We start from the raw sequence: 22,874 nt of genomic DNA, 5'->3' as shown, positions 1-22,874 counted from the left end.
AATATGCATAACCTTACATCTAATAAGAGCTCCTACTTCTATTTTACTGCCACATATTGAAATGGTAAAGTTATTTTCTAATTTGAACTTTCCTCTGTTTACGTTACTCTTCTTCTATCTGGCAGTTTCTCAAAAGAATTGGTTGTCAACATGAGTTGATCATTTAGAAAAGTTTCAGTTATAGTGTTGCAACTTTACCAGTGTAATACCAAAGTAGTAACTGAAGAAATCCTATCATTTTTACAAGTTATTTTATATATTAAACATTATTTTTTAAAAGCCCAACATTAAGCGATATTTGTAATGGACCTTTGAGTACATCTGCCATTTAATGCAATACTTGTCATGAGCCCATAGAAATATAAGTCTTTTAAATAATAACTGTAATGATGCAGAATTCTGGAGAAATTCTTACAACAAGCTGTTAACTCAGTGGAATTGATAAGACAACGGTTATCTAGTTTAGCATGGCGATTAATAGTTCTCTAGTTCAGTACATGTACTTAGTACTTAATATAGTTCTAATAGATTCACACCTACTGTGATGTAATTATAATAGAATATATAAGCTGGAACAAACTCAGCCAGAGACATGCACTCCATCTCCCACCACCATAGGGAACTGGAACAGACTTAGGAAAAACAGAGGACTGGAGGTTGGAGCACAAGCTCCCAGACACAGGGAGACTTTAAGACAGAGACCATCATGGTGGTCCTCCTGCCTTCCCCACAGAAGCCAAGACACATTCCAGAGGACCTCCAGAAAGCTAGCCCAAGCCCCAGGCAAGGAGACGGGACTTTGAAGGAGACAATAAAGATTTTTGACTCCATTGCTAGCTATTCTCCTGGTGAGTACTCTGCTGAAACGAAGGCTGGTCCAGAGACCTCCAAAAAGCTAAACAGGACCTCACAAATCCTAACCTGAATGCACCGTTAAAAAGTTAAATTACTTTCCAAAGAACATAAATTTAACCCATGTCCTCTGACTCCAAAAGTAGAGATCTTCCCATTCGACCAGCATGCCTTTCAAGCAGGTGACCAGAAGAAAAGGAAAGCTCCATTATGCCCAAGAAGCTGTCTGCTATCCCAAGGAAATTTTTATTTTCCTCACCTCGCTAAAGCATTATAGCAAGACAAGGCTAAGTATGGAAGGCATCAGCACCATATCATCTTCTCCCAGTATTATGTCCCTAATTTATTTTCTTCCTTATTTTAATGTCGTTACATTTCATCACAGAACTGGTAAAAACCAGATTTTTATATAGAAGTCTTTCCACACTGGTTATATTCATAAGGTATCTCTCCAGTGTGGATTCTCTGATGTCCAATAAGAGATGCTCTTTTTCTAAAAGCCTTTCCACACTGATTACATTTATGAGGTTTCTCTCCAGTGTGGACTGTCTGATGTACAATAAGAGTTCCCCTTCTTGTAAAAGCCTTTCCACACTGGTTACATTTATAAGGTTTCTCTTCAGTGTGAACTCTCTGATGGTCAGTAAAAGGTTGCCTTCTTATAAAAGTCTTTCCACACTGGTTACATTTATAAGGTTTCTCCCCAGTGTGAATTCTCTGATGTATATTAAGGGCTCCCCTTTGTCTAAAAGTCTTTCCACACTGGTTACATTCATAAGGTTTCTCTTCAGTATGGATTCTCTGATGTACACTAAGAGTTTCCTTTCTCCTAAAAGTCTTTCCACACTGGCTACATTCATAAGGTTTCTCTCCAGTGTGGCTCCTCTGATGTGCAGTAAGAGCTCTCCGATTTCTAAAAGCCTTTTCACATTGATTACATTCATAAGGTTTTTCTACAGTGTGGCTCCTCTGATGTGCAGTAAGAGCTACCCTTTGTCTAAAAGTCTTTCCACACTGGTTACATTCATAAGGTTTCTCTCCAGTGTGGATTCTCTGATGTATAGTAAGAGGTCCCTTTTCTCGAAAAGCCTTTCCACATTGATTACATTCATAAGGTTTCTCTCCAGTGTGAATCCTCTGATGTACAGTAAGAGCTCCCTTATCTCTAAAAGCCTTTCCACACTGGTTACATTTATAAGGTTTCTCTCCAGTGTGGATTCTCTGATGTTCAGTAAGAGGTCCCTTGTCTCTAAAAGCCTTTCCACACTGGTTACATTTATAAGGTTTCTCTCCATTGTGGATTCTCTGATGTACAGTAAGAGCTCCCTTTTGTCTAAAAGTGTTTCCACACTGGTTACATTTGTAAGGTTTCTCCCCAGTGTGAATTCTCTGATGTACAGTGAGAGCTCCATTTTGTCTAAAAGTCTTTCCACACTGGGTACATTCATAAGGTTTCTCCCCAGTGTGGATCCTCTGATGTACAGTAAGAGCTCTCCGATTTTTAAAAGCCTTTCCACATTGGTTACATTCATAATGTTTCTTTCTAGTATAAATTCTCTGTAAATGTCTAGTACGAGCTCCACTTTCTGTAAAAGCCTTTCCACTTCGGTGATGTTCATAAGATTTCTCTCCAATGTGGACCTTCTCAGGTTCATCACAGATCTCTTGCCAAATGAAGTTAGCAGAACCATCACTGATGAATCTTGTCTTGAGAGATTCTACCACTGAAAGGCTTTGCTCTGTAGTAGGTTTCCTCATTTCAAGTCTGATCTTTTTTTCTGGAGAAAAAAAAAAAAAGACAACAAAGAATAAAACAAAGACAGACACTCCACACCCACACATATTCATGCAGGCATGCACTCACAAAGACACACTCAGACCCACACATTTATTTCACTTTCCTTCTATCAGTAGAAGAGAAACTCAATTATTCTCTATTTCCTCAGATAACGAGCAAAATCCCAAGAGGGCAGAATCAATCATTTAAAAATTCCATTACCTAACATCCCAAGGATGACTGAATTTCTAATGAGCTTCATGCACAAATATATTGGATCCTCATAATAAACCTGTGACAACAAAGAAAGGGCTTTCATTCTCACTGGGTGCACAGCTCAGGCCATCAATTCAGAATGCTTGACTGACTTTAACTCAAATCCCAGCAGCAGAGACTGGAATTTATACCCTGTGATTGGAAATGTTCTGCCTACAGTACTTGACACGTTAACTACATTGTCAATACTTCCTGTCACTTTTTTGTGATCACTTTCAATTTTTTTTTCCTATTACATTATGTGAGGTTACATTCAGAATACTAACACTTTTTATTTTTTCATGTAGATTTTTATATTTCATCTAAGGCATAAGTTTTTTTTTTCCATATAGCCATTAATTATTCCTTTTTTCCATGTAGCTATTAATTATTCCTTTTTTTTAAAAACAATTATCATCATATTCTCTTAGTTATCCTTTTAACAAACACAATTTTAAAAAATTCCCCAGGAGATTTAACCCAAACATTTGTCAGTAGCACCTTAAGTGGTAAATTGTCTTCTGGGACATGTATGTGCATCTATCTACCTCAACAACTATCTTTCTGCAGTGATTTCAAACTACCATGATCAGAATTTTGTTGTTTTGGGGAATCCTGAACTAATTACATCAAACTCTGAGGGCTTCTAAGTGCAATATATTCTTTCAGTTTCTCGACTTGGGACAAAATTGCTTCCAAAATTCCAGGAAGATTGAACATTCAAGTACAAATGGCCACATGCATGAAAGGACCCTCAGTATCTGTCTCTCATTGCACCAGAATAGTTCTCTCATTTCTGGGTTACAAAGTAATCACTTCTCATCAAACCATTAACCACCAGATCTAGATGCTGTCTGGCTTTCCATTCTTGCAGCAGTGAGAGCAGGCTACCTGAAAACCATGGTCCCTAGCAATGCACAGTAGAAGCCATCATGAAATCATCATGGAAGTCTACAACCTTTCTACCAAAATGGACCTTGACATACCACTCACTGAGATGCTAAGGTCATTTTCTAATTTGAGCATATCCTCTATTTATGTTACTCTTCTTCTATCTGGCAGTTTATCAAAAACATTGGTTGGCAACATGGGTTAGTAATAATGTAGCCACTTTACCAGTGGTAGAAAAAACAGAAAAATATCTGGTGAAATTCTATCCTTTTAAAGGTTCCTTTGCTTTATTAAACATTACTACAGAAATAAAAACAACATTTGCGAGTGACCTTTCAATGAATTTGTGTACATTATTAACGCAATACTTGTCATGGGCCAATAGAAATAGAAATTTTTAAAAATAATAATTAGCAAAAATTTAATTGGTTAGAGTTTTAAAAAGTAAAACTTCATCTCTCCATGATACCTTGTTTGATTCTTCTATTTTACACATGTGTGACCATTTTCATCACATCAGTTTCAGAATCAGAATAGAGCTGGGGGAACAGTGGAAAAACTGTGCATAGGGCCTAGAATCAGTAAGAATCCAGTTTTATTCACATCTCAGAAGCTTGCTAGTCCAGTTGTAGGATTTCTGTTTTCCTCAGTTTATCTCTAAAATGAGCCTAATACTACCACCTAAGATCTAGGATTCTCATGAGGATAACATGAGACCATATTTATCTAGTGCATGGCACACAGTAGGTGTCCTACAAATGCTCACTGTTTTATTTCATGTTGACTATTTTCTCCCCAATTATGCTCTCCTTAAACCACTATTATCTCACTAATTAGTGACCTCCTAAGGCACTAAATTTAAACAATTTTCCTGGTCCACAGAGGGTTTCTACAGAGTTGCTGGTAGATTGTCTCCCTCCCAGTCTGTGACCTCCACAAGAGCAGATGTCCCCTCCATCTCTTTCTGTTCCTGGTACTTAGCCCAGGGCCCAGCATGGAGCAGGTCCACAATGTTTGCTGACTGGAAGTCCTAAGAAATGGCTCACCTCGGACAACCTGAGCCCTTTTGGCTCCTTCAGGAGAATTCCATTGCCCCAGATTCCAAGCAATGACCCTTATAGGACCACAGATGATCACTGGGAGTTGGCACCCACAAGGCCATGAAGTGGAAGCCTCTCATTTTATAGATGGGAAACTGAGATTCAGTGACTAGTCCAGGAAGCCAATGACAAAACATATCTGAAAATATTCCAAGACTATTCTTCCTCCCCCAAACCAAGCTTTCACTTCATGGTGGCTCCTAGAAGTCTCTTGTAAGCACAACTCTTATGTCCCTGCTTTCTCCTCACTCACCTGGAGGGCAGCTCCTCGAGCCTTCTGGGTGCAGCATCCAGGGGACTTCCCTTTGCTCAAAATAAGAGATCACATCGTGTCTGGGAACTGGAAGCCCTGGGCATGGAAAGCAGTTAGGGATGAAGGAAAGAAGCTTGAAATTTAGATCTCTTTAGGGAAGGGGTGAGGATCCAGAGCTGCTCCATTGAGAGATTCATCCCCTTATTTTCAAATATATGAGTCTATGGTTACCCACTAGTGCTTGTAACTAGTAACCCATGATAGGGTCTGCCCCATCATGCTGTTGTACAAGGTGTTCTCAGAAAGAGGCAAATGCTCTTCTCCCACCTCCTATCCTCTTAGGTTCCATTGTAGCAGAAACTTCTAACCCCAGACCTGGGTACAAAGGGTTCTTGGGCCTGAGTGACCCCAACAAGATCAAGAGGGACTTTAGTCCTGGAACCCCTTCTTCAGAGAAGGACAGACTCATTCCAGAGTTTCCATTATCTAGACATAGGTGGACCCGGTAAGGGAGTGGAGAGAGACATGGGCATAGAGGCAGCAGTATCTGAGCTTAAATTAGGCCTTGGATATTGAGTAGCTTAACCCCCTGGTAAGTATATTAAACTGTTTGCCTCAGTTTACTCTCAAAAAGAATTAACAACATCACCTAAATTACAAGGGTGATATGTTGAATAGACATATTTTAGCTTTAATTTAGAAACAAGCATTTCCACAATATAGTAAAATTAAAAGATAATGGACCACGACATGCTAAATCTACATAAACAAATTGCTGTTACTTTCAAATAGACAACAAAATTATAAATGTTTTCCCTTCACTTTCCTGCCCCCACCCAAGAGGTGTCTGCCATTACAGAGAAATATATATGGTATACCTACGCAACCATGCAGATACATATATATGTCAACTTATGCTCTACATATTTCTAGCCATCAGTTCTTCCTCTGGATGCAAATAGCATCTTTGCTCATTTGTGCTTTTTGATTAATTTGTTACTTATAATAACAACTTACTTGCTGGAAGTTGTTTTTATATAACATTGTTGCCACAGTGCTGTACAGAAAGCATCAGGCACAGCACCTGGCAAAGGAAATGCTGCTTCCCTTCCATATCCTTCCCACCACTTGTTCTAGAATTTGAGGGCAAGAAGGAAGATTATGGACAAACTTTCTGTACTGGGGACAACTAGGTATTAAGGGCTAAAATTTGGTGGCCATTAAAAAGAAGAATATTCCAAATCCTAGAGACATCCCAAAGAGCAAGGGGTTAAGGGAAAGCTGCCTGAGACATTTCCAGAGCTTTGGCAGACAAATTTGTGTCCACTTAGAGGTAGTCAAAATAATCTCTGAGATGTGCTCCTATCATCCAAGGTAAAGACATACAGGAGGGCCCTCTTGCTTGGACACAGCCAACCAGCACTTTCTCCTTTCTAACTGGTACTGCCCCCCAAAAAAAAACTGCACTCTAGGGCATAACAATAGGCTATTTGATTGCAGATTCAAAGTTAGCAGGGGAAATGTCCTTACCCAAGGACAGCAGGTTCCAGGCATTCTCCAGCATGACCTCCTTATACAGCTGCTTCTGAGGAGGGTCCAAGAGGCCCCACTCCTCGGGGGTAAAGTCCACAGCCACATCCCTGAATGTCACCAACACCTAAAGCAGCAAAAGTCATGAGATGTAGAGCTAAAAGACATTTCAGAATTAGGAATAAGGGAATCCTAACCCTTAATTTACAGCCAGAAACAAAGCAGAGAAGGGATCTGCTCAAAGGTCAGACCATTTCAGAGTATCAGAGTCAGCTCCTGGATCTGACCCTGGGGTCAGTAAGAGTCTGACTGAATTTTCCCAAATGCATTTTATAGTGTTGAGTGATGGTGTGGGGTTTGTCACCAAAGGATGGCAGGCACCAAAAGTGGGGCTCAGCCACGTGAAGAATTCACCATGGCCATTCCCTCTGGGAAAAGGAGGATTTATTGAGGGGAATAGCTTACAGACCAAGTGAAGGGATACAATACTGGTAAATGTGAAATATAGTGGGAGAGCCTATGAAAGACAAGGTCCTCAGTGGAACTCACAATTACCCAGTAGAAAGGGGGGCCCCTCCCCATGAGGTTGGGGCCCATCCTCAGCTGGCAGGCTAATCCTGAAAGGGTGAGTTATCTGTAAGGAGAAGAGGGGTTGGGAGTTAGGGGAGATAGCACATGGCATTGTAGGTAAGGAATAACTCACCAAGAGACAGAGTGCCCCTGCTGACTGAACTATGGGCAGCCATAGGATGTCCCAAAGGAGGTTTTGTCTGGAGTAAGACAGAGATGACCCTCACCCAATGTGGAGCCATCTCTAGGAACAAAGAAAGTTTCTTATATATTCTCTAGAACAGTATTTCCCCATTTGGGCAATCCATGTGGGGAGACAAAAGTGGATACAAAGGCCTAGAGTAGGGCTTATAGAGCCCCAGAACAGAAATCCCCCACCCCCCTGCTGACCTTCAAGTCCATTGGCTGGGCTTCAGGACATACAATCTAAGTGAGGTAATCTGCCTGGGAAACCAAAAGGCAGCCAATTAATTCAAACCTCCCCTTACTAGATAATACCTGATTTGGCAATGGAGAGTGGATGGGTTTTCCATTGACTCACTTGATTCTGCAGGAGGTGAAACTTGGGCCTGTGTTAGCTTTAAGGTGGGACCAGTTTTGCTCAATTTTCTGAGAGATCTCACCCCATCCCATTCAGATGGATAACTGATCATGGATTCCTTACCTCCCTGTTCCAAGAGAAGCTACTACAAACCTCAAGCACCCCACAGCCCCCTTTACCAATATAAGGTGGGGATAATGCACTCCCAACCAGTTTTGAAGGAGAAAGCTCAGCTGTCTCCTCATTACTCACTGGCTCTACTTTGGGACTTTTCTGGCTGAGCTCTCCACTCTTTCTCTGAATTGAAGGCCTCCTTCCCACCCATTCTTCTTTCCATCCTTCTGGGTCCTGTGGCTTTTTTTGTGAATTGCCAAGTTAAGGAGATGGAGAATTTACTCTTCCCAAAGAAAATAAAAAAGAACAGGCAGGAAAGGAAAATACACAAAAGTGAAGGACAGCCTGGGGAAAGTGAAGTAATCTACAATTAATATTCAAAGAAAATCTGTCCCTTGCTGGAAGCAAGTACACTGGAAGGAAAGATAGCATGCCCATGCTCTTAGACCCCCAAGAAGTTCCCCAGAAAGATACAACCAATTTTAGAAATGGACGCAATCATGAAAGAAATTCTGGACAGAGAAAATAAAATTCCAATGGGAAGAATCCACAGATCATTCACAGAAACACCAAACCCAGGGCTACAAACTGCCAGCCTGGCAATGGTCGCCTTTAGCAATTCATTCAAATGTACCTACAAGCCTTGAGACAGACCTTCTCATACAATGGAACTGACTGAGTTTGGAACAGGGGAGGACAAATGCAAACCAAGAAGATAAGGGGAAGGAATGGAAGAATGGGTTCCAGAAAGGAGTGCAGCTGAGGGTGCAATCCAGGGTAACCTATCCTGTAGATGGGAGCTTTAGAATAAGGAATAAAAAGTAAATATTCCATAATAAAGGGGGGAGTCTAACATCAAGTAAAGGAGACAGAGAAGAAGGGGTCAGATAATAAGAGAGAGCTGTGTTCTAAAACTTGGAGAACAGAGAATCATGGAAGACAGAGTGAAAGGATGGAGAACAGGAGAGAAAAATGGGAACTGAGTACATGAACTCCATGGATTTGGAAAGAGAAGAGCCCCTAGAGAGTGGGGGAGGAACGAGGAAAGACTGAAAAGGTGCAAAAAGGAAAAGGCTTGACTTTGGAGATAGTAGGGAGTTCCACTAAAAATATTCTTAGAGGACAAAAGGGACTTCTCCCTGAGGCTTAGGGGTTTGGTGCCTGAAAAGCCAAGATTGGCTCACACAATGTGAGAATGTGGAAGAAAGGTAAAGGAACAATAGAGGGCAAATATCAAGAGGAAATCTTTCCAGCTATGGAGTCAATTTTTCCCTGAAGCTGCTGTGATACACAGTATTCTGAAAGGAAGGCACCATGGGAAAGAGGAATCTGTGGGGTTGTCCCAAAACCAGTGGCAGAAAGCATTTACAGGTCAGAGCTCAGAGTGGATACTTTGGAGGCTTCTGATTGTATGAAGTGAACAGGAAAAAGAGAAAGACCAGAAGAGTAAGGGGAGTATGACCCAGAGGACGAGAAATTAGGCAAAACAGAAGATAGACAATGACAAGGAGGAGCGTAATCCTCTTTGGAAAGTGGAAGAAAAATGGATGGAATTTAAAAAATTAATGAAGAGGATTAGTTGAAGGGCAAGAGAGGAAAGGAAACTACAAGAGAACTAAAAGGAAAGAGCTACCTCTTCTACATGAAGAAATGTAGAATGAAATGTAAGCAGAATTAATGAACTAAAGCAATTGGAAGTAAAAGCTTTATGGGATCTTCGAAATGGGGCAACAGGGGACTATGCATATTTCTTTTTCACATATGGAACTTCTATAAAAATTAACCATTGAGATAAAGACATCCTGCAGACAAAGGTAAATAGGCAGAAATAATTCATATATCCTTTCATTCCCTAAAGAAATAAGAATGCAAATTGATTCAGGGATCACTGCTAAAAATATAAACCTAAACGGAGAACTTCCGTTGACATATTAAATAATGACTAGGTCATAGAACAGATCTCAGAAATGACAATATTGAAAAAAATAAAAAGGACAATGATTAAATAATATTCCTAAATGTCTAAGAATCTGCTAAAGTAGTCCTAAGAAAAATGAATAAACCTAAAACAAGTATAAATGTCAAGACACTAAAATTAAAATCTCAGTCAATCATTCAAAAACACAGAAGAGAGCAGGACAGTTGTTCTTACTGTGTTGATTGAATAACCATTTTTATAAAGAGACAACCCATAAGTAAGTTATTGCCAGCTTCACACATTATCCGCCATGTCAAGGGAAATGGTTATGATAGTTGATGTTGGTCAGGTCTAATAGAATGCACTCACCTGAGGAGGTCTGAGGCTCCTAGGGCCCATTCCCTCTGGCTCCAGGCTCTCTCTGTACAAAGAAAAGTAAACAAGTTGACTGAGACTGGTTCCTAGTCTTTCTGTACCTCAGAGTCCTGCTGCCCCCACCCTTAATTGTTCCACCAATGTAGCAACCACCAAAGACCAGAATAACAGAGGTCACACCTAAGGTTCTTAATTCTCTGCTTTTCTGAGCACAAGATAGCCTGGAGTCACTTGGAAAGTCCAAACAAAATCCAGTCTAGGACAGACCTCCAAGGGTTCAGAGAGAAGAGTGTAGTGTTCTTCTTTTATATAATTTATGATGGTTCTCTATGGGAGCAGGTTTCTTGAGGAGATTTTCTGGAAGCAGCCTTAGTTTCAATTCAGAGTAATAATCACCCCAAATGCAGCCAGCTGATAAAATCTAAGCATCCTTTATTTTCTCCTTCCAAGTTTTTCTTTCCTTGGGCCAGAAAGCTTTTTTAGAGGCCTCTCTCCCTCCTTGGTTCCAAGAGCTCTTGCAGCTCTCTCTGAATCTCCAGTTCTCAATCTCAATTTGGTTCTGCTTCTCTGAATCCTTCGTTCTGCCCAACTGTAGTCTCTAGCTTGTCAATAGTCTGAATTGAACTCTCTGTCAATCTTCCGAAGTGACTTCTGGCTCTAGCTCGACTCCGACTCGTGGCTTCTTCTGAAATGACTCTCCCCTCTCAGTCTTTTCAACTGAACTCTGCTGACTGAGCTGAGCTGTTTTTATGCTCTCTCAAAGGTTGACTCCTCCAAGAGAGTGGGATTGTGGGTTTCTGACTTGTGAATCTCATACTGAATACTGACTTGTGAATTTCCCACTGACTTGTGAATTTCCCAAAAGTGTGAACTCCAATGAATACTTAAATACATTAGCGAGCTAGAGAATTTGCTAAGTACCGTGCTAAATTAGGCAACTGACATCACTTTGTAAGGATTCTAACAGAAGAGGGTCCAGGGACGGAAGGGGAGGGTCTGAGAGACTAGACAGACGGTCCTGGCATGGAGGTCAAGGCCACTAGAGAGACAGAAGGCTCCAGGAGGAACTGAGGCTGGGAAAGAGCTGGAGAGGACTACTGGGACGCTCCGGTGGAGCCTAGGCTTGGAGTCTCTAAAGAAAAAGTGCACACGGAGCCACAAGCTGGAGGACGGGAAGCAGCCCAAGAGCCCCGGCTTCAGTTAAGGGGGAGCAGGAAAGAGCTTTGGTTATTGGGTCCTGGGTTCCTGGGGACCCAGGCGGGTCTCGAGGTTCCCTAAAGGCACTGAGTCTGAAGGAGAATCTGGATCTCTAAGCAATCTCCCCGGGCACAGGGAGACGGGACCACTGGCTCCTAGATCAGAAGGCTGAAATCACGACTCCCCGATTATTAGGGGCAGAGTCAGAAGTCCGGGAGGTAAATCTGGGCAGTGGGAGCCAGCAAGCTGGGGTCGTGGGGAGCTCATCCAGCAGCAAGGTTTAAGGGGATGCTCTACTAAGCCAGAGGAGGAGAGTCAGAGGGCGAGACACTCCGCGGAAGCCCACAAGGGTGGGGAAAGCCGGATCCGACTTACCTGCGAGATGCAAGCACGGTTCTGGCTTCCAGAAGACAAAGCGATCCGGGCTGCCGGGAAGGGAGGACGAACTCGAAAGCAGAGAGACAGGGGGTCCAAAGACTTCTGGCTTTCTCCAAACCACTCTGGAGGATATTTCTGGGTCCTCAGAGTCACTTCCGGTCCGTCCCCTTGAAGGGTGGAGCCTTCTTTTCCCACCCCCGCAGGACCAAGATTGAAGGCTATGGCCCCCGGCACAATGGTCTCTTCCAAACCCAACTCCTCCCAGGCCCACCCACTTCCGTTACCTCCCTTTTTTCAATCTCCCCCGCCCCCACCCCGCTCCCTGGAGCTTCCTCCAGTAATTCTTCGGGAGCCACAGATTCATCCACATGTAATTTTTGCTTTTACACGTAGCCAACTTTGACTTCGTGTTGTCATGCCAGAGGAGCTGAGGCAAGAAGAGACTGCTTTTTAATCTTTCATTTGTGGAGCGTTTAGGCTAGCCGACCGAGTCATTCATGTTCAAAATCCGAAATCGTGTTCAAAAATCATTCGGTCCCTAGTGACTGAGGGACAGCGTTTACATAGGATTCAGAAGCAAAAAGAAAGCGGTGAGGTCCTCGGGCAGCTGTTGTTCCAAAAAAAATGCTATTTCTCACATGCCCCATAACGGGATGCACACAGTGATGGGGATGGGTTTGGGATGTATACAGTGGTGGGAATAACAGGAATATATAGAATGGTAGGAAAGGATTTACAGGGACCTTCCAGGATCAGTATTTCGGGGAACATTAACTGATCTTATCTGTGGAAGCACCTCCCATGTGCGCTGCCCAGCTAAGCAGAACAGAAATAGGCAAGGTCACTACGGTCACTTCCATCTAGTGTGTGAGGCTAAATTCAGGTTCTCATGAGAAACTTACAAGGTCCTTTTTAATTAAGCAGTCTTTTCCCACTTTTCCTTTTCTTTGTCACCTACTATCTTTCTATGGTCTACTCCTTTTTTGGGGTGTGTGTGTGTGTGTGTGTGTGTGTGTGTGTGTGTGTATCTGTGCATTTTTCCAGTCTATTTCATAACTTCTAAAATTCCTGTTAAAGTTGGGCTGTGATCCGGGGCTAAGGGGACACTTTCCCAAGCTTCTTGACTTGGGGTTTGGGGGTCTGGCTGGTGGCCTGTCTAGGGCCTGGACTCAAAGTCCTGCTTTGCTGGGGGGCAGTCTGACTGCTCCTTCCTGACCCCGGAGCCACCTGTGCTGGACAGAACCTTCCCAGGATCTCAGTGAGACAGAGCTTTCCTGCTGAACTTCTGGGCTGGAAATATGTTTCACCTTGTCCTTCTGTTGGTTCTCCCTCCCCTGAGTTCATTCTGAGGCATTATTTTATAATCGAGGGGAAACTGGTAGAGTTCCCACCATGCTCTGCCATCTTGGCTCCACCATGTTGGTTATTCTTTGGACTGGGAAGCAGGTGTTCTGGAGCATGCATTGGGAGGGGAGGACAAAGTAGGAACAGGGCATTGGAGAGGTTTGGTCCTGGTAAAGGAGGAAAGGAGCCAATAGAAAAGGAGGGCATGAATTCATCATTAGTGATTAGAGTTTCAGAAAAACTGGTGAGAATAAAGTTCTTACTTTATTCTCGAATATCAGGCTCCAAGAAGGAGGGAGAAATGATCGTTGAAGGAGACAGATAGGTGAGGTCTAGATATGGGGTACCTAGATGAAATTAGGGTTTAATTGAGGTCTTGTGGTAGATTCGGAGTAAAGGGAGTCAAATAGAGCTCCCCTGCAACCCCTTTGGATTCGGCGCAACGATATGGAGTTAAATGAGGTCTAGAAGCTGGACAAAGAGTCCCCTGTAGAGGAATTTACAGGCCTGAAAAGCTAGATTGATAAAAGAGGTTTATTATGGGCTTTGGAAATAAAGTTTAAGGTATAGTTAAGGAAATAGATAAGGATAAAGAGATAAGAAGACACCGGAAACAGGATTCCAGGGGACAGAGATCCCTGACATGCCAGGCTGACAAGTTTGGAACCTCTGCAAAGAGAGGATTCCAGCTTAACTCTTTTATAATGAGAGACTTACCTAAGGGGCCTGTGGGTAGAGTCCCAGGTTGGCTCCTCTTGGCTTTCAGTGGGGGCTTGAGTTTGCTTGGTGGGGGTTGGGAAACCTGAGCAAATCATTAGAATGGGGGCTGGGAGAGCTCAAGTTGGCTCAGATCTGATGGGGGCTGGGACAGGCTGGGATCTTCTATTGGAATTCATAGGGACCAGGATTTGTGAATCAAAGGTCCTAGCTTCCTGGATTGATAATCCATCAGTTAGGAGAGGTTGGGAATCAGAAAGAAAGGAATAAATCAATTCTTTAAGGGACCACAACCCCCAACAAGATCATTACTGCTCAATGCTCTCTATCAAAGTTGTCTTTGTAGTGATGCGGTCCAAAATTGAGCTTGGAGAAGGAGGAAAAGGAAGAGACAAAAAAACAGGGAGCCAGAGAAGTCCCCACCACAAGAATTGACAATCCCCAGTTTTCTGTGGCAAAGAATAGGAGAATTTATTTCTGAATATCGCTAAGAAAGAGACTCTCTTGTGGACAAAAGCCCATAGTACAATCAGGAGATTTTGTAAAGAGGTTTGTTGGTGGGACTTAGTCTTCCCCAGACAGCAACCAATCTGATATATGTTAAATATGTGTAATACTTTTCAACATATTTCCATATTTGTCTTCTTGTTCAAGAAAACCCCTACAAAAAGAGGAAAAAAGATCATTAGATAGAAAACAAAGGAACTAAATTGTGAACATACTAGCTTTTGAGCCACATTCAGTCTTTACAATTCTCTCTCTGGATATAATTGGAATTTTCTTTCCCAAGTCCTTTAAAATTCCCCTAAATAAATATAAATAAAAAATAAAGGATTAGAGGGCCTGGAATACTATATTCTGCAAGGCAAAGCACCTGGGGTTACAACCAAAAATTTATTATCCAACAAGATTCAGCATCTTTCAGGGGAGGAGATGGAGCTTCAATGAAGTAAGACATTTTCAATCATTTCTGTTGAAAAAACTAAAACTAAGTACAAATTTTACTTTTCAGACACAGGACTCAGGAGGACCATAGAAAGAAAAATGGGAAAATATATATATTCAAAGGTTAAACTCTTTAGATGAGAAAATATATGTAACCCTTGAGAACTATTATCTGTCACTGAGGCAGACAGGAGTATTACATGGCCTGAAGGTGTGATTGTGAATGATCCCTAATGTGATGACATCAAAGAAAAACATTAAGGGGTGAGAAAAGGTCTGTACTGGAAAAAAAAAGAAGTATACTAGGGCAATTAGTTCACATGAAGAGGTGCTAAAGTCCTACTATAATTGAGGGAAAGCAGGGAGGAGCATTAACAATATTTGAAGCTTAATCTCATCACTTTTGGCTTTAAGAGGAAATAATTTAATCATTCAGTTTGGTATAAAAATGTATATGGTCCTATAAAGATGTAGAGGAGAAAGAGGAAAAGAATAGGAAGGGACAGAATGGAAAGGAGGTCAGAAACAATAGGGGTAAAAGTAATAGAATGTGGGAAAGTTTGATAGAAAGTTAGGTAGTGGGTGGAGTGGTTTAAAAAAAATTACTAAGAGAGAATGGGAAGAGATGATAGGAGATAAGGTAGTAGGTGGGGTAGGCAAAAAAAAACAAAACAAAACATACACAACTAAGGATAAGGTGGAAAAAGAGAAAAGCATATACAGGAGAGAAACTAGGGTGGATGGAAATACAGAGCTGGTAATCATAACTGTGAAAGTGAATGAGATGAACTCTCCTATTGAAATGCAAACAAATAGCAGAGTGAATTAAAAAACAGAATCCTATACTATGTTATTTACAAGAAAAATGTTTGACAACAGAAAGGCAAATCAAGGTTGAGGTAAAAGGCTGAAACAGAATTTATCATGTTTCAGCTGAAGTAAAAAGCAGGGGTAGCAGTCAATCTCAGATAAAGCAAAAGTAAAAATGCATCTTATTAAAAGAGATAAGAAGAGAAAGTACATAAATAAAGAGTTCCATAAATAATGAAGTAGTAATAATATTAAATATGTAGGCACCAAGTGGTAGAACAGGCAAATTCCTACAGAAGATTTTAAGCGGGTTATAGGAATGGACAACAAAACTATTCTAGTGGGGGACCTCAACAATCCTCTCTCAGAATCAAATCTAACCATAAAATAAACAAGAAACCAAGGAAGTTAGTAGGATCCTGGGAATTCTAGATATGATAGATCTCTGGAGAAAACTGAATAGGTTCTGAAGGGAATATACCTTTTTGTCAGTAGTACATAACAGCTACACAAAAATTGATGATATACCAGGGCATAAATACCTCACAATCACATACAGAAAGGCAGAAATAGTAAATGCTTCCTTTTCAGACCACAATACAATAACAATTAAATAAAGGGTCAGGGGAAGATAGACTAAACACCAATTGGACATTAAATAATCTAATTATAGAGACTTGAATGGGTCCAGGGATGGATCAGTGGAGTAGATTAAATACACACAATACAATAATCAAGACCTATAACTATCTATTATTAGATCAACCCCTAATTCTAACTTCTGAAATAGCTCACTGTTTGACCAAAAAATGCTGGAAATACTGGAAAATATGTCAGAAAATTGGCACAAACCTATATCTCCTAGTTCAAAGTGGATACCTGATTTGGGCATAAAGAATGATAGTATAAACAAATTAGGAGAACAAGGGATAATTTGTCAGATCTTTGGAGAAGAAAGGAAATTATGACCAAAGAACTAGAGAATATTATGAAAGGCAAAATGGACAACTTTGATTATATTAAATTAAAAATGTTTTACACAAATAAAAAGATTCAGAGGGAAGCACAAATCTGGGGGAAAGTCTTTACAGTCAGTATTTCTGATAAAGGTTTCATTTCTAAAATTATAAATTTAAGAATTATAGTATAATTATATAGAATTTAAAATTATATATTTTAGAAAGAACTGTGTCAAATTTATAAGGATGCAAGTCATTCCCCAACTGATAAATGATGAAAGATATGAACAATTTTCTGATGATGAAATTAACACCATTAATAATTATATGAAAAATGCTCTAAATAAAGGATTAGAGAAATGCAAATTAAAACAACTTTGTGGTACCAGCTCAAACCTCTCAGATTGGCTAAAAAAAAAAAAAAAAAAAAAAAAAAAAAAAAAAAAAAAAAAAAAAAGGAATAATAAATATTGGAGAGGGTATGGGAAAACTGGTGCACTAATGTATTGTTGGTGGAGTTAGATGATGGCGACCCATCCATTTTGGAGAGCGATCTGGAATTAGGGCTATAAAACTGTGCATATCCTTTGACTAGGCAGTGCCATTACTGGATCTGTATCCCAAAGAAATCATAAAGGAGGAAAAAGAATCCACAGGTGCAAAAATATTTGTAATAGCTCTTTTTGTGATAGCAAAGATGTGGAAAATGAGTGGGTGTCCATCAGTTGGGGAATGGCTGAACAAGCTGTGGTAAATAAAGGTAATGGAATATTGTTGTTCTATAAAAAATGAACAAGCTAATTATAGAAAGACCTGAAAAGATTTACCTGAATTGATGCTGAGCAAAACAAGCAAAATCAGAAATACATAGTACCCAGTCACAGTCAGAATGTGCAGTGATCAACTGTGAAAGACTTGGTGCTTCTCAGTGGTTCAGTGATCCAAAGCAATTCCAATAGACTTTGGACAGAAAATGCCACTTGCATCCAGAAAAAGAACTAAGGAGACTGAATGTAAATCAACATATCCTATGTTTCCTCCTTTTTTTCTGTTTTTTTTTTAAATCTCTTCCATGACAAAACAGCCAATAACTTTAATAATCTAGTGTTTGACAAACCCAAAGACCCCAGTTTTTGGGATAAGAACGCACTATTTGACAAAAATTGCTGGGAAAATTGGAAATTAGTATGGCAGAAACTAGGCATTGACCCACACTTAATACCATACACCAAGATAAGGTCAAAATGGGTTCATGACCTAGGCATAAAGAATGAGATTATAAATAAATTGGAAGAGCATAGGATAGTTTACCTCTCAGACCTGTGGAAGAGGGAGGAATTTATGACCAAAGAAGAACTAGAGATCACTATTGACCACGAAATAGAAAATTTTGATTATATCAAATTGAAAAGTTTTTGTACAAACAAAACAAATGCAGACAAGATTAGAAGGGAAACAATAAACTGGGAAAACATTTTTACAGTCAAAGGTTCTGATAAAGGCCTCATTTCCAAAATATATAGAGAATTGACTCTAATTTATAAGAAATCAAGCCATTCTCCAATTGATAAATGGTCAAAGGATATGAACAAAAAATTCTCAGATGAAGAAATTAAAACTATTTATAGACATAAGAAAATATGCTCCAAATCATTATTAATCAGAGAAATGCAAATTAAGATAACTCTGAGATACCACTACACACCTGTCAGATTGGTTAGAATGACAGGGAAAGATAATGGGGAATGTTGGAGGGGATTTGGGAAAACAGGGACACTGATACATTGTTGGTGGAATTGTGAACATATCCAGCCATTCTGGAGAGCAATTTGGAACTATGTTCAAAAAGTTATCATACCCTTTGATCCAGCAGTGCTACTACTGGCTTATACCCCAAAGAGATACTAAAGAAGGGAAAGGGACCTGTATGTGCCAAAATGTTTGTGGCAGCCCTGTTTGTAGTGGCTAGAAGCTGGAAAATGAGTGGATGCCCATCAATCGGAGAATGGTTGAGTAAATTGAGGTATATGAATGTTATGGAATATTATTGTTCTGTAAAAAATGACCAGCAGGATGAATACAAAGAGGACTGGTGAGACTTACATGAACTGATGCTAAGTGAAATGAGCAGAACCAGGAAATCATTATATATCTCAACGATACTGTTTGAGGATGTATTCTGATGGAAGTGGATCTCTTTGATAAAGAGAGCTAATTCAGTTTCAATTTGATCAAGGATGGACAGAAGCTACTACACCCAAAGAAAGAACACTGGGAAATATATATATAAACTGTTTGCAATTTTGTTTTTCTTTCTGGGTTATTGATACCTTCTGAATCCAATTCTCCCTGTGCAACAAGAGAACTGTTTGGTCCTGCACACATATATTGTATCTAGGATATACTGTAACCTGTTTAATGTGTAAAGGACTGCTCGCCATCTGAGGGAGGGGGTGGAGAGAGGGAGGGGAAAAATCGGAACAGAAGAGAGTGCATGGGATAACGCTGTAAAAAAATTACCCTGGCATGGGTTAAAAATTTAAAAATAAAAAATAAATTTAAAAAAATAAAAAAATAAATCTCTTCCATGGTTTTTCCCTTTTGCTCTGATTTAAAAATAAATTTGCTATTTAAAAAATTGCCTTTAATCATCACATTGTTGAGAAGAGCCATCACAGTTGAGCATAACATAATCTTGTTACTGTGTATAATGTTCTTCTGATCACTTCTAAAATCAGTCTGTTCATGGTGCTTTCCTTCCTCTTTTCCTTTCTCCCTCCTTCCCTTTCTTCTTTCCTTTTTCTTGTTCTTTCTTTCCTGTTTTCAGGAAGATATGCTATTCAATTTACAAAATCAACAGATTAACTAGGTCAGCAGGTGAAAAGAAATAGCCCATGTGTGGGCTATTCAAGAGTCATAAGTACCTTTAAGAAAAGACAGATATTTCTTGAATTTCACATATGCTGGGTCTAAGTTCGTATTAGTCTTAGAATGCTTTCCTGAGTTTTGTCTATAACTAAGCTGTTATTATATTTTCTAAGCAAGTATAGGAACAATCTATTGTTTTGTAAATGTGAGAATTCTGGTTTTTTTTTTAACTTTCTTTTGATTAAAAGTGAGTAAAAAGTAAAAACCTGAAATAAATGGCACTTTTATTAAGGATTGAAAAAAATATTTTTGGTATTAAGAACTTGCCTTGACTTAATGGTACAAATTAACAATATTGTTAAAACGATTCCTTCAAAATGAAATATAAAATTATTCATTAAAAACTTTTTTCTCAATATTGTCAGATAATAGCATTCAAAAACCATCTGGACCAAATGGTTTTCAAAAACCATTTCTAACTTGGCTGTTTGACAGCATTTGGTTCTCTAGTTCTTTTGTTTCTATTTTTCTTTTTCACTTTTTTCAAATTGTAACTATTTATTTGTTATTTATTACCTAATTTAATAGAAAAGAGTCAGAAAAGAAAAATGAAACAAAACAAATCAGAACATTGTTATGTGCCCAGCAGAATTACAATTACAATTACTTTTCCACTGAACTCAGGATCGTGTCAGTCTGGACTACTGAGAGTAAATCCTTAGTTCCTCGTTTGGGCACGAAAATGTAATGTTCTGGTTAGTTTTCTGGAGGTCTTTGGACCAGCTTTCATTTCAGCTGAGTAATCACTAGGAGAATGGCCAGAGATAAAGTCCAAAAGTCTTTATTGTCTCCTTCACAGTCTGTCTCTTTGCCTGGGGCTCAGCTAGCTTTCTGGAGGCCCTTCAGATGGGCCTTGTTCTCAGTAGGGAAAGCAAGAGGACAGGCCAGTCACCACGAGACTGATGAAGATGTTATGTCTCTCTGAGTCCAAGATCTTGAGCTCCAGCCTCCAGTCCTCTGCCTTCTCCAAGTCTGCACCAGTCTCTCAGGAGAGCCACCAGGAGCCTGACCAAAGATGGAATGTCTCTCTCACAGTCCTTGTTGGCTCTTATATGCTCTATTACAATTACATCATGGTAGGGGTCAATCTTGTAGAATATGTGTCAATCTTGTAGAACTATATTAAGTACAAAGTGCATATGCTGAACTAGAGAACTATGAATTACCCTATTAAACTAGATAACCATTGTCTTAGTAATTCCTCTGTGTTAACACCTTCTTTCAAGGACACTTTTCTAGAGTTCTGACCTTTACACATTTTTTACTTCCTTGCAGGTTGTTTTTTTATTCTCTAATGTACACTTTTTAAACTTTGTTCTATTTTTCCACTTTCATCCTCACCATCTCTCCCAAGCAGGTAATAATTAAGCCCAATTATATTTAATAGCTACATACACACCAATAGATACACACATCTCTATATACACACACACATAGAGTAACATGCATGCTTACCTACATATGCTTACACACACATATATATATGTATTTGGGTATACATATATACACACACACATTTATCCATATGTAAACATGCATCTAAATGTAAACATTAAATAGTGTGGGTGACATACAATGTTTCTCTCTCAAATGAATCTTCAAGCTTGACTGTATCTAAGATCAGTGACTACACCAGTCACTATTTTATTCTCTATTAAATTTGATCCCTGATCTGTGTCTTAGTATTTATGCACATCTCTTCTTTCCTGTCTCTGTTATGTCTTCTACTTTAATTCTGTTCCTTAACTTGTCTTGCTATTACTTAATCTCCCATGAATATTTTGAAATTTTGAAAGGCACCATAACAAAGAAGAATTTCTGTGATTAGCTTACTAGTAATGGCACAAAGCACCTACAAGGCAGAGCTCAGAGTGGCTACCTTGAAGACTTTTGATTATATGAAGTGTACAGAGAAAAGAGAAGCGCTATGAATCAGAGAATGAGAAATTAGGTAAAACAGAAAGGGAACATGGACAATTAGGAGGACAGAAATCCTCATTGGAAAGGGGGGAAATGTATGGAACTAAAAGTGAATGAACAGGACCAGTTGAAGGGTAAGAGAGGAAGGGAAACTACAAGAGAACAAGAGAACTACCAGAGAAAAAAAAGGAATAAAGAAATGTAGAATGAGATAGAAGCATGCCATGCTTAGAGGTGCCATGTACCACTGAGAAAAATATATATTTGTTTCTATTCTCATTCATTTTCTCCAGAGATTTATCATAACTTCTCTAATATGTTATTAATCTCCTTTTCTTTCTTGTATGTTTTGTGTTAGGTTTATCTAGTTCTGAGAACAAAAATTTGAGACCCCTTACTAATGTGGTTTTCCTATTTCCTCCCTCAACTCATTTAACTTTTAAAATGTGGCATCATTTGGTGCCTATGTTTATTATAGATATATGCTTCATCGTCTGTGGTTCCTCTTAGCAAAATATAGTTTCCTTTCTCATCTTCTTTAATTGGCATTACGTTTGCTTTGCTGAGATCCTGATTGCTACACCTGCTTTTTTTTTTCAACACTATACATCCAACAATATCTATGCAACAGTATACAAACAAAAACAATGAATGAATATTTTTCAACATGACTGATGTGAGAATTTCTTTTGCTTGACTTTGTATGTTTTCTATGAGTTTGATTTGTCCTTTCCTTTTTCCAATGAGTGAGAAGTGTAAGGGATAGAATACAAATGTTTGTCAATTGAAAAAAATGATAAAAATAAAATATAGGGGGGAAAAGGATAACTCACATTTGTAAAGTCTCACACAAGTTTAACAATAAGCAACTCCACAGATGTATTTCTAAGTAGGAAGTTGTTCTGAAAGATAGATTTGGAAGTTTCAATGGACTGACCACAAGCTTAGCATGGATAACCACTAGGATACAGTAATCACTTTATTGCCATCTCGGGCTTCATGAAGAGAGGCAGGGACAGGTAGGGGCTGATCCCCCTGTGCTCTTGTCAGATGCCACCTGGATTGCTGAATTCAATTCTGGGTGCCAGGATTTAAGAAGGCCTTCATAAGTTTTAAGTATAGACAGATGTATTCCAGAAGTGTGAAGAATCTTGAGCTTAAGCTACATGAGGACTATTCTCCTGCTCAGCCTCAAAGTGCAGAGTTGGCAGCCATGAGTGGAAGCTACAAAAAGGGTAATGTAGGCCTGATGTCAGGAAAGTGTGTGTAATGGGCTGAGGCTTGAGTTGATGCAAAGCAGTCCCAAGCACGTGAGGCTAAATAGTAACTAGACCATTCGCTATTAATATATATGCTTGGAGAAGGAATGGCTCCTGCCCACTCTTTGTGCAAGTTCTGATGTGTTGTATAGAAAATGATGATTTTGGTGGGTGGAGGCAGGGGAGGGGAAAAGGAAGCAGAGAGACTGCTGGCTGGTGTCTTGACACAGTTGCTCGCATT

General features: G+C 39.7%; 2 protein-coding genes across 2 annotated transcripts in view; both read right to left on the bottom strand.

Annotated features, from left to right (window-relative positions):
• The window catches only part of LOC127545924 (zinc finger protein OZF-like), a 115,761-nt gene that overhangs the window by 21,383 nt on the left and 71,504 nt on the right, over positions 1-22,874 (bottom strand). The window lies entirely within an intron of this gene.
• On the bottom strand, positions 235-11,881 carry LOC127545922 (zinc finger protein OZF-like). The gene is made up of 5 exons (XM_051973436.1): positions 11,749-11,881; positions 10,171-10,222; positions 6,659-6,785; positions 5,129-5,224; positions 235-2,630 (listed from the first exon to the last, which is right to left on the bottom strand). The coding sequence occupies exons 2-5, from the start codon at positions 10,198-10,200 to the stop codon at positions 1,258-1,260; spliced, it is 1,626 nt and encodes a 541-aa protein (XP_051829396.1). The 5' UTR covers positions 10,201-10,222; positions 11,749-11,881; the 3' UTR covers positions 235-1,257.

This window comes from Antechinus flavipes, chromosome 1 (genome assembly GCF_016432865.1).
Source record: "Antechinus flavipes isolate AdamAnt ecotype Samford, QLD, Australia chromosome 1, AdamAnt_v2, whole genome shotgun sequence".
Classification (NCBI taxonomy): Eukaryota; Metazoa; Chordata; class Mammalia; order Dasyuromorphia; family Dasyuridae; genus Antechinus; species Antechinus flavipes.
Note: the sequence above shows the minus strand (reverse complement) of the source record. Positions and strands in the feature narration are given on the sequence as shown.

Bases quoted from the DNA above. Each gene is read 5' to 3' on its own strand.
- LOC127545922 (XM_051973436.1), bottom strand. From the start codon at position 10,200: ATGGGCCCTAGGAGCCTCAGACCTCCTCAG. The intron at 6,786-10,170 runs GTGAGTGCATTC...TTGCTGCTTTAG, and splicing joins GGAGCCTCAGACCTCCTCAG to GTGTTGGTGACATTCAGGGA. The intron at 2,631-5,128 runs GTGAGTGAGGAG...TTTTTTCTCCAG, and splicing joins CTCGAGGAGCTGCCCTCCAG to AAAAAAAGATCAGACTTGAA.